The sequence below is a fragment of the Leuciscus leuciscus genome (assembly GCF_965113295.1).
Source record: "Leuciscus leuciscus genome assembly, chromosome: 8".
In the NCBI taxonomy this organism is placed as follows: Eukaryota; Metazoa; Chordata; class Actinopteri; order Cypriniformes; family Leuciscidae; genus Leuciscus; species Leuciscus leuciscus.
Genome location: NC_138732.1, coordinates 4,660,081 through 4,672,580, shown reverse-complemented (window position 1 = coordinate 4,672,580; position 12,500 = coordinate 4,660,081). Strand labels below are relative to the sequence as shown.

At 37.9% G+C, this 12,500-nt stretch overlaps 1 protein-coding gene and 1 long non-coding RNA gene across 5 annotated transcripts in view; one reads left to right on the top strand and one right to left on the bottom strand.

The window, feature by feature from the left end:
• dock2 (dedicator of cytokinesis 2) overlaps nucleotides 1-12,500 on the bottom strand; it is a 132,644-nt gene that overhangs the window by 94,589 nt on the left and 25,555 nt on the right. For both annotated transcript variants that reach the window (XM_082176836.1, XM_082176835.1), the window contains exons 21-24: nucleotides 12,194-12,328; nucleotides 5,382-5,490; nucleotides 3,729-3,799; nucleotides 2,816-2,922 (exon numbers count right to left, since the gene is read on the bottom strand). In XM_082176836.1, coding sequence (XP_082032962.1) covers nucleotides 2,816-2,922; nucleotides 3,729-3,799; nucleotides 5,382-5,490; nucleotides 12,194-12,328 — 422 coding nt within the window. The remainder of the gene's footprint in view (nucleotides 1-2,815; nucleotides 2,923-3,728; nucleotides 3,800-5,381; nucleotides 5,491-12,193; nucleotides 12,329-12,500) is intronic.
• LOC309504192 overlaps nucleotides 1-12,500 on the top strand; it is a 95,303-nt gene that overhangs the window by 80,652 nt on the left and 2,151 nt on the right. The gene's annotated exons all lie outside the window — the stretch shown is intronic.

The window sequence follows — 12,500 nt, the reverse complement described above, 5'->3', positions numbered from 1 at the left end:
TATTTAATTTAATTTTATCAATCAATAAATTCCTCTTGAAATAAACTTTGTTGTATTATTTAAATTTAATACTGTGAAGCTGCTTTGATACAATCTGTATTGTGAAAAGCGCTATACAAATAAACTTGACTTGACTTGACTTGACTTTCCAGCAACACATCTGTGAGGACCAGTACAATACGGGTGTGATGACACTCCTCATTATAGACGCACATACTTTTAAAACAAATGGTAAATGGTAAATGGACTGCATTTATATAGCGCTTTCACAGACCTATGGCCACCAAAGCGCTTTACATATAGCCTCACATTCACCCATTCACTCACACATTCATACACCGACGGCGGTGTCAGCCATGCAAGGCGCCACCCAGCTCGTCGGGAGCAGCTGGGGTTAGGTGTCTTGCTCATGGACACCTCGACACTTGGTCAGGTGGAACCGGGGATTGAACCACCAACCTTCCGGTTTGTAGCCAATCTACATGAACCACTGAGCCACTGCCGCCCAAAACAAGACAATGATCATCTAGTCTCCTAGTCAGTTTAGTTACAACACTGCAAGAAAGCAATGTATTGACATTAACTATTGATTTATAGGCTATATTGCATTTCAAATGTTGATCGGCTGGACACACTGGTCTATATGGATGCACATCCCTCAGTAAATAATCAAGTATCAAGTATTGCTTTTATCACTTAAAGGTAGGGTAGGTAATCATTTTTCTAAAAAAAAAACATTCCAAATTTGTTTAAACTGTCTTTATATACCAATACATAATTAAAATGTAAGTACTCTGAAAAAGAAAATTTAAAAATCGAGTGACTGTAGACCTTTTAATCTGCAATAAACACAGCTCATTATTTCCATTCACTCCACCCCCTCCCTTCTGAGCTCCTTCCAAAGCCACGCCCCCAAAACACATGAACGCGCGACGCCAAACGCTCAGGCTGGAACAAGACGCATTTATTACCTGAGACGAGTGGAGAGGAAGGAGCGCAGTACATACAGTGACATCATGTCAGAATCACATGTAATAAAATACCTAACTTTATCACTATGAATATAAACAAATAAGATTTCTTTTAGTACTCACTATCAAGCTAGCATATCGATAATGGTAAAGTTTCATTCGGTAACGAGCTATATTTATAAGGCAAAACTAAAAACAGGTTGCATTGATACACGTTTTTCCATTACCATCAGTTACACTGTGATGAAGATGAATTTCGTGTAAGATTCATAACATATACGGTGTTTTGCATGTAAGAGTTTCCATGATGAAAACATTGTTGACTCTAATGAAGACTAACGTACACTCCGAGTCCGGAGAAAAGTACCGCATCGTCGGCTCGAGGACAGGTCCGGGGTTGAGGGCGAAGCAGAGGAGGTCGTTCAAGAGCGCGGGCAGGGTCCGAGGAAGTAGTTTTTGCCTTGTTTGCCTTCGCTGACTGCACATGCAGGTGCTTTGAGCTGAATATTTCCGGGAACGGTGACATGTGATGAGTGCACGCCGGGCAGCGCGCGCAGTGGGGCTCGGGGCGGGCACGAGACATGAAGGCATCTGATTGGTTCTTTACATTCGCACCGAATGGCAGTGATTGGTCAGAGTTTTTACTGTCCTGCAGCTGCTACAGAGGTCTGATTTTTTTCATTCCTTTTTCTAAACACATAATGTATTGACTACTATCAGGATGGAAGGACCATTTCACCCAGTATAAAAAAAAGTGTTTCTGAACAGGATCACCTACCCTACCTTTAAAACACGGTGACATGCTATGGCAAGCCATTTTAGCTTTTATTCTATCACAGGATGCATTTTTGATATCAATAATTAAATTTGTACTTAAACTTATTTAAAATGTGAATTCTTGATATTAAGAATGTACTTTTTCTAGTAAAAATGTCTATTTCTCATATCTGGAATTACATTTGCATTAGTACTAGTTAAAGGAGGGAGGACTGTAGTGGGAGCACTGGGGTGTCAGGTGTGACTGTGTGGAAATGGCAAATGGTTTACATGGCTCACGGGTCAGGTATGACGGCTGTGTATGTTAAGTATTGCTTAGGGCCCCAGGGACTGAGGCTCTGCACACACACACACACACACACACACACACACACACACACACACACCATTCATCACTTTATAGCATCTAGTTAACAGGCCGTTTGGCAGGAGCAGGCCAGAGGCTATCATATAAACCTAGAGAAAGAAAGAGCGAAGGAAAAGACTGTGAAAAATAACAAATGACACGAGCTGTGGGAAGAGAAGAGAGCATCTGATCGTCTGTGCAAAGAGACATTTACATTTGACTAGAGGACCCTAAAAATAGTCCAGAATATAAATATCACTTTTTTGATGTTGATGTTACTTATAGTGTACTACATGCTAAATGTTAGTGAATATGAATATGCACGTTTACTGAATGCAAAATGACACATCCAGACAATAAATTCACTAAGGCAACTACAGATTTCTCATTCAGCAAAGTTTCAATATAGTGACAATACACTGATAATTTTGGTGACAATCACTAAATTTAAAAAGATGAGCACTTAATATCACAACACACAACAAATCACTAACAATAATTACAAAGCATCAACAAACACACAAAAAAACTCAGTGAATAATAATGCAATAATCCTATAAAAAATTATTCATGCTGCAATTCATGCTGGGAATTAGCATGGCAAACCTCTAGATGTGTGTGTGTGTGTGTGTGTGTGTGTGTGTGTGTGTGTGTGTGTGTGTGTGTGTGTGTGTGTGTGTGTGTGTGTGTGTGTGTGTGTGTGTGTGTGTGTGTGTTTCACCTTGTCTGTGGAAGAGTTTGCTGCCCACAATCTCAGTCATGGATGCCACTTTGGGTTTCTGTAGTTTATCCGGGGGAATACAGGAATAGAAGTCATACAACAGCTTACTGCGGACACACACACACACACACACACACACATACACAAACACATAAAAAATTATTAAAAAAGTAGAAAAAACAAGTTTAAATGGGGAATTAATGCAAAGGAATTCATGCATTTAATGTCTCATTGGCAATGAGTTTTGTGATGATTTACTCAAGTTTAATCAGCTTCTGCAGAACAATAACTGTCAGTTTGTATTTTTAGTAAAAGATAAAAATAGAATAAATGAATCCATAAATTAATGCTAAAGCTCCTGCGGGCAGAGAAAGTGACCTGTGTTTTATTGATCGAGTCTGAACGCCGCTGGTGTCTGTGAGAAACTACTGTATCATATCGACCCTCCTGTGTGGTGTGTGTACAGTGATGAATCGGACGCCACTTGAAGCCAAACACACACTCCCAGCTCTGACTACATAAAAACACTCAGTTTCTGCAGTCTATATGAGGGAAACTCACTCCACTGTCTCCTCAAACTCATTAAAAACTGCAGCCGAGACATCAGACATCTGCCTCAGTTCCTCGCATGATCAGCTAAACCGGTTAAAGTCACATTACGGTTTATAATAACATTATATTTGAGAGAAGCTCTGGTAAATGTAGGAGGACAGGGGCATTAAAGACCCTCAGGATGAAGGAGAACCTGTGCGATTGATTTCGGCAGTTACTGATGTCCCAAACTTGATGTGGGTCATCAAAGTGTCATCAAGCACTGTTAAGTTCCTCGGTATATCAGTCGTTACGGCGTCGAGAAGGTCAAGCTAGGAGTCAGGACTGATCAGGGCTTGTTTTAGGCTGTTATGAGACTCACCTGAGGAGTTTAGCATCGAAAACCGTCTCCACATCTTGCAGGACTGAGGGCAAGTACTTCAGAGCAGCCACCTACACACACACACACACACACACACACACACACACACACACACACACACATATAATGTTATAAAACAATTTTAAATTGTATAACATTTAAAAAAATTATGTGAACAAAGTATTACAATTATTTTATTTTATTATTATGTTACAATAAAATAATTTATTATAACATTTTATATAATATTACATATTTAATATGTATACACATAAATTGGTAACACTATATTTACAGTAAGGTCTAATTTGTGAACATTAGTTAACGAAGTAAAAATAAGCAATATATTTTTACATTTATGAACCTTCTGTTATTGTGTCATTGTTCTTGTTAGCTCACAGTTGCAAATTATGATTTAAATAATGTATTAGTAAATGTAGAAATTAACATTAACTAAGATTAATAAATGCTTTCAAAATATTGTTCATTGTTAGGTCATGTTAATTAATGTTAACAAATGAAATGTGTTTCCCATATATACCTACACACACACACACACACACACACACACACACACACACACACACACACACACACAGACGCACACACATTTTCATACACACACACACACACTCTCTCTCTCTCTCACAATCTCACACACACACACACACACACATTTTCATACACGCACACACACACACACACACACACACACACACTCTCTCTCTCTCTCTCTCTCTCTCACAATCTCACACACACACACACACACACACTCTCTCTCTCTCTCTCTCTCTCTCTCACACACACACACACACACACACTCACACTCACACGTTACAATAACAAGAGGGTCTTATTGTAACGTGTTACCCATTTCATATCCATTATATACTGTGTATACATACATATTGAATGATATGTGCATGCAATCATATTGTTTTAATATTTTGAAAAATGTAAAAAATAATAAATTATGAGGTGACATCAAGAAATATCTAAAAAAGCTAAATTGTGATACTTATCATGTGACACCTTTGTACTGAACTTATGACCAACCTGGCTGGATTATACATTTTCACAAACCTGAGTAAACAGAATCTATCAATCCCAGACTTGTGTACCTCACCGCGTCATCAATCATTTAATGTGTGAATTATGCATAATTGAACTGAATTTAGTAATAAATATATTAGCACAGCTCTACAGTTTTTTCCAATTGCTAACACACTAAAATGACACGCACAGCACAATTATTTAAACTGACACACAGAGAGCAAAACCTCTTCTCAAGTCTCCAAAAGTCTAAACACATTTTCTGCTTTACACACTTTTTAAACACACTGAACACGGTTCTCTGCATAACACACAACAATCTGACATAAAGTCACATGTTTGCTATTTCAAAGCACTGCCATTCAAAATGACACTCCATGAGCTGATTGGCCGATACATGTGTCACCTGACCAAACACCTCAATGCTTCATTGTAAACACTTCAATCTTTTTCAGTTTACTGTTTTTTGAGCATATTTTTGTTCAGTCCAGTCCAGTTTTTTTTGTGAATTGTGTTAAGTATTTTGATCAAACCAGCCTAGTTTGCAAAACTGTGTGTTAGCAATGGGAAAGAACTGTAATAACAGACACACATTCATACCTGCTGCAGTAGTGTAGTGGTGTAGTCACTTTTCATCAGGTTATTGATCGACTCAAATAAACTTTTGAGAGATTCTTCAAACTCCGCCTGTTCCTTGCCTTCATACAGTCTGAAGAAGAGAGATAGAGAACGCTTGTGAGCGGCGTAATATATATTTCACACATCAGCCATTAAACCTGTTGGTCTTGAATGTTGTAAATGTGCAACTAAATCTGCTAGACAGACACAACACAACTACACAACTATCAAACTGGTATTGGTTAAGATCCATCCCCATACAGCACTGAATCAGCATCTCTTCCCTAAACATTTATTATAGTTTTTAAATTAGTTATTTATCGTTTTATATATATATAATATATAAATTAAACACTTTAATTTTCTCATAATATCCAGTGCAGCATCAGCTCTTTTCTCTCAAGTGTCTGAAACGGTTTGATCACCGATTCAGTCTCTCTAAACCCCGCCTCTCCGAGAGCTGCTCTGCTGTGATTGGTCAGATGGTCCAGTCTGCTGTGATTGGTCAGAAATCAAACGCTCATTATCATATCTGAATCTCAGCTCTTAACACATAGTGACATGAACAGTAACGATGGCGTGTGTTTTATCGTATCAATCTCATCAAAGTGGATTTGCTTTGTCAGCAGAAAACAGCGTATTCTCCACATGAACAACACGAACCAAACTCTTCCAGTCTCAGATACAACTATAGTGTTTGTGGGCGGGGCAAAGTAGGTGTCATTTATGGACAGCCAATTAAAACCATAGGCTGGAATTATGCAAATTAGTTAAAAACCTACGAAGGGACAGTTGGGACACAATAACTCCATTTATCTGCACTTTGACCTTTGAAACTTTGCAGACCTTTGACATTCACAAACAGCTGTATTACACACGACATGAAAGGTAATATCCCCAAAAAACATAATATGTTCAACTTTATCTGCTTAACGCTTTATTGCAATGCATCTAGTCAGCAAAAAAGAGCATGATGAGCCTAGTTAGTTTGTGGGTGGGTTGTGGATCTAAAGTCTGTTTCTTTCATCTGTTTGTAAGAGAGATCCAGCTGTGTTTTAGGAGACAGAAGCAGAGGATAGTGTGCCGGCAGTTCTGACTGATAGTGACTTTGAACGAAACTTCCTTTAAAGGTGTGGTATAATGCCCTTTTTGACAAGATGTAAAATAAGTCTCTGATGTCTCCAGAGTGTGTGTGTGAAGTTTTAGCTCAAAATACCCCACAGATATTTTTATATAACATGTAAAAATTGTCACTTTTTTGAGTGTGAGCAAAAACGCACCGTTTTGTGTGTGTTCCTTTAAATGCAAATGAGCTGCTGCTCCCGGCACAGGGGGCGGAGCTTCAAGAGCTTGCACTCACACAGACATGCACTGAAAATGTCAAAAACTTTTTGCCTTTTATGTTCAAACCGGATTCAGACAATGATGGAGAGACTAAGAAGTGACAACATGTAGAAGCAACAGGACATTTCTGAATGGTTAGTTGATGAATTTATGTAGCTTATGTGTAGTTATCTTCTAGTCATTGATTAGCATATTCTGTTTTGATAATCTATAAATAGTGTTCAGGGGGCGGAGTTTATGTAAATTCTAGGGTTAGTGATGTCACTAACCCGGGACGAATGTGGTGTAGTCTCTACCAGCCGTTTGTTGTAGTCCTTAAAAAGTGATTTCTTTAAAGCTGCCGTCGGCAAGTCTGGCAGATTGGGTCGATTAGCCAAAATTTTGAATGTTTACAACTCTCATGCCCCTCCCCACTACCAGCGAGCACCCTCCCATCGAGGTCGTGCTCGTCAGTGCGTCACTGTGCGTGTGTACCTGATTTTCTGTGAACGCGTCCGTCTCTTCAGCATCTATCAACACCATGGACTCGGAGGTAGGCTGCCCTGGCTAATCTATCCATAGATAGCAATAACCGAGGAATTGGAAGCTTGTTAGTAGATTTTCTCTCCGCCATCACGCTTCATGCAATCTCCAGGCGAACTTCAGGCGTGGCGTGTGCATGTGATATTAACGTGCGCGAGTGAGGGGGGATCTGTGGCGTGTGCACGACCTGTGATTGACAGTCAGATCTCACCCCCCCCTGCGCTGATTGGACCTGATGAAGCGGGAGCGCTGGATTTTTGCAAAACAAATAACACGCTCCAGGTGGAGTTAGAAGCTCGGGTTTTTTTCTAAAACCACCTTATTTATGTTGTTCTGTCGGATTATAGTGTCGATTACACTGAATATGATCAAAAAAATTTTGCCGACGGCAGCTTTAAAAGCAAATATCTCCCTTTGCTTTGAACTTTGAGCGTCGTAACTTTGCAGAGGTTGTTTATGATCAAACAGCAACATTACACACTAACTAAAGTTAGAAAAGGGAAATCATAATCAACCACCCCTTTAATAAGATACAGCCCCAAAATTAATCTATCTATCTCTGATGTGCTTCTTTCATGGTGTTTTCTCTCCTGTCTCTGTCCATCAGGTCAGCTGTGTGGAGATCAGTGCTCTCTCTCTCTCTCTCTCTCTCTCTGGTTTATCTGTTTGTCTGTCAGGAGTAACTCGGCACAGATGTTATAGTCGGTGGGCTTTCTGAGGGTGGAGATTATGCTGTAACACATGACAGTATTTACCGTGGTACCGCTGAAGAACAGACGTGATTACTGAAGCATTGTTCCTATAATCCACATGAGAGCCGCAGTTAATACGCCACCTCCAACCTCACACAATACCACACACACACACACACACTATAATAAACACACGAGCTCACAAAACATGATGCATACTGTATATTCTTACATCAAGACAAGTAGATGTGCATTTCCTAGAATTAGTAAATCCACAGAAAAACAAACACACATACAAAATCACTTAAAAATAGTTCTAAACACAAGATGCACTTATGCAAAGACATTATATATTCATTACGCTCAAGTCGCTCATTCTGCATACGGCTAAAAACACACACACACACACCCACACACACTGTGTTAATCCTGATAGTGGGTATGAATGAGAGCCATTAGAGGATAAAAACAACCACTCAAAGAGATAAAACACACACACAGCAACAGCACAGAGAATGTGTGAGAAGATGAAAACCCTTGAAGAAACCAGCAAACACACACACACACACACACACACACACACACACACAACAAAATTCTGTTTGGAATACAGACCCGTTCTGGTCCTGGATGCTGATTGGTCAACACAACATTCCAGAAGGGATACACTATTTACTATCATTAACTATCAACCACTAGATCTCAAAGTGCAAAGATCCCCTGACAAATATATTTACTAAAATATAATATTAAATAATTTAATTTTAAGAAGTTAAAATGACATAATTTAAAGTTAATATTTCAATAATTTAACAACACATTTGCATGTTCTTATTATCATTAACTAGAACAAATTTTTTTTAATTGTTTTTATTGTTTTTGAAATAAAATTGAATATCAATGAAAAACTTAAAGTAACGAAAATTAATGTTGTAAGCTTGTAAGTTTGAGTTTAAGCAATACAGTTACTAAATGGAACTAAATACAAACGGAAAACGAAATAAAATGTAATAAAAAATAAAATATTGATTAAAACAACTAATAAAAATAACGAAAGTGCATAAATATTAAATTTAAAATTAAAATTATAAAAGCAATAAAAAAAATATGTATATATATTAATACATAATTTATATTAATAATAAAAATGTAACTACTCTGATGTTGGTAATGGTCACATGACATGCAGGTAAACAAATCAAATATTTCATAATTTTTAGCGTATTATTTTTATTTACTTTCTTTTATTTACTTTATTTATTTAAATGTACTTTTTTTATTATTTAATTGTTAGCTTTTAAATCAACTGGTTGGGAAACCCCCACGCTAGCGGAAGGATGACAAATCAATTTGATTCAGAAAATGTTTCAATGAACATTTTGAATCCTAAAACAGAGCTTGTTTAATAAAATCTGGCTGATTATCTTTTCAACACACACAAAAAAAGTTATTTTAAAGAAGTCATTAAAATAAAAAAGCAAAAAAATAGGCTTTATAAGTTTATAAACCAACTTTATAAGCATTTACTCTATAGGCATTTCAAGCTAGAGGACAAAAAGTTCCCCAAATTGAAGAATCACCCAAATATCTAAATAATAAATAAATCATGAATAATTTTGGGTAATTTTCCTTTTTTCAGCTCTGTTGAAATTCTCAGAATTTCCTCTTTTCAGCTATTTAATATAAAGGATTTCTTAAACTTCCAGAGCTTGCACCCGACCCAGGCGTTCTCACACCCACATGGTGAAAAGACTCTTGGCTCTGGGAATATAATGTCTGTGGTTTTATCTGGATGTATCAGAGAGTTAATTTAAAAGCAGAGCAGTAACCCTTTCCATCAAACTCCATTATCAGAGTGAAGCGCCTCCTGCCGGCACTGAGTCCAGAGTGAAAACACTCGTGCGGAGAGACTTCAGACTAATAAACACTGAAAAATCATCCGGCCGTGATGGGGCTGCATTTCTGAAGATGTTAGGATGCATCAGCACACTGTAGTAAACAGACTAGTTAATATGAGATGGATGGACGGACAGACAGACAGACAGACAGACAGACAGACAGACAGACAGACAGACAGACAGACAGACAGATAGATAGATAGATAGATAGATAGATAGATAGATAGATAGATAGATAGATGGGTAGACAGACAGACAGATATAGATAGATAGATGGGTAGACAGACAGACAGATATAGATAGATAGATGGGTAGACAGACAGACAGACAGACAGACAGACAGACAGATAGATAGATAGATAGATAGATAGATAGATAGATAGATAGATAGATAGATAGATAGATAGATAGATAGATAGATAGATGTTATCAAATGCAGTTTGCAGAGAGACAGATCTATCACTCTCTCCTGTCGGTCATTAGTGCGCGCACACACACACACACACACACACACACACACACACACACGCACGCACGCACTTATTAAGATTCATTTAGCAGCTGTTTTAGCATCAAAGACTATTAGGCAAATTAATGATGCAATCAGCTGCTACACAAACCTGATGACTGAACACACTGAACACGCTGTACAACACACACACAGTTTGTGAACCGCGGACGCTTCTAGCAACACAATCTCTCGTGGCGTAACCGTTGCATTGCAAAATGTGCCAGAACATCCGTAACACAATGCAAGTATACAAACAGTAACAACTGTACTTTACCTCAAATGACTTCACAGCAGCGCAGCCGTTTGAAGAGAGTATTTTTGAGCAAGTTAAAGTTAGTTCAGTGTCTGACACACACGTTTATAAATGCTGTTTAATGCACACATTTATATAGTGGTGTTTGTGTGTGTGTGTGTTTGCATACTTGAGTGTGAAGCTGTCACAGGGAACAGTGTGAATAAGCATGAGCCACAGTGTGTGTTTCAGCAGTACCGCTCGATGACGGCATCCAGGGGCCCGACAGGCAGAGTCATCAATCACACACACACACACACACGGGCCCTTAATGACTGTCAGACAGCGCTGTTACGCTCCTCGACAAAACGCCGGGACAGAACGTGCCGGAGGACATGCGACCCTGTCAAAACCCCTAAAAAACGACCCCTTAATCTCAGCCCAGAGCAGCTGGACCTCCATTTCCTTGTGTTTTGTTTTGTTTTCAGCCCTCGTTCAGATGAACAGTCACAGACTGCGCTCAGAACAGAGGACTAGCATAGCACTCGTCACAACTCGAGTTTCTGGCGGTTTTCCAAAACATATTTCAAGCTGAATTCAAAAGAAAAATATTAAGAAATATTCTGCATTCAAATTTTTTTTTACCGTATTCCACAATGCAATGCACTTCTAGTGTGTCAAAATTGAAAATATCAATTTATTGGACAGTCAGAAAACATTACGCAAAAAAATGAATAAAATGATTAATAAATAATCAAATAAATTGAAGAAAAATGCAAAATAGCCGTATTTACATCTGAAACAATAACTGGACGGCAATTTCTTAATTAAACATAATGAGGTCTGCCATTCAAAAGTTTGAGGTCAGATTTAAAAAAAAGATTTTCATGCATAAAACTGATCAAAAGTGACAGTAAAGACATTTATAATGTTAAAATTATTATTTATTTTTATTAACTTTCTATAAGGTAACATTGGAACAAACCTGATCAAAAAACGTATAACGGTCTCAGTGTTTTCCACATTGATAATAATCATAAATGTTTCTTGAGCTTCAAATCAATATATTAGACATTAGAATGATTTCTGAAGGATCATGTGACACTGAAGACTGGAGTAATGATGCTGAAAATTAAGCTTTGCATCACAAGAATAAATTATATTTTACAAAATATTCACATATAAAACAGTTATTTAGAATTTAAAAATATTTCACAATATTTCACAATATTATCAAATAAATGCAGCCTTGATGAGCAGAAGAGACTTCTTTCAAAAACGTTAAAAGATCTTACTGACCCCAAACTTTTAAATGGTAGTGTACACATTTTGGAAATGTTACATACTGCATATTTATATTAAAAAATTATAATAGGCACAATATGTGTTATGCAGCACGTATTACACTAGCATTCGATTTCAAACACAATCAACACGAGCAACAAGCAGTCCATGAGAAACTGACCAATCAAATGACTGATACAGAGGTCACATGACAACATCTCTCCTACAGTCTTCATTGGTCTGTGAGTCTCATTCTGTGTTTCTGATTCGTTCATAATTTCTGGCTTTAAGAATGGATCGCACAAACTTACTGAGAGTAGAGCATTCGGGAGCGGACGATGAATTTGAAGATGTACTCGAGGGCTTTGAGCGTCCTCAGGATGGGTTCACAGGCCTCTCCTCGACTCGACACGTCCAGATACGTCTTCAGCACGGACATCAACTTCCTACAGCACACAGAACGAGACGGAGAGAGAGTTTGTGTGTGTTCATGAGGTTTTGAAAGCACAGTAATCACCAATAATTCTTCAAATAACTTAAACTAAATGAATTAAACTACAAAATCAAGATACTTTGAGACAGAGAAAAGACTGTACGCATAAATCAACTAGATTATGC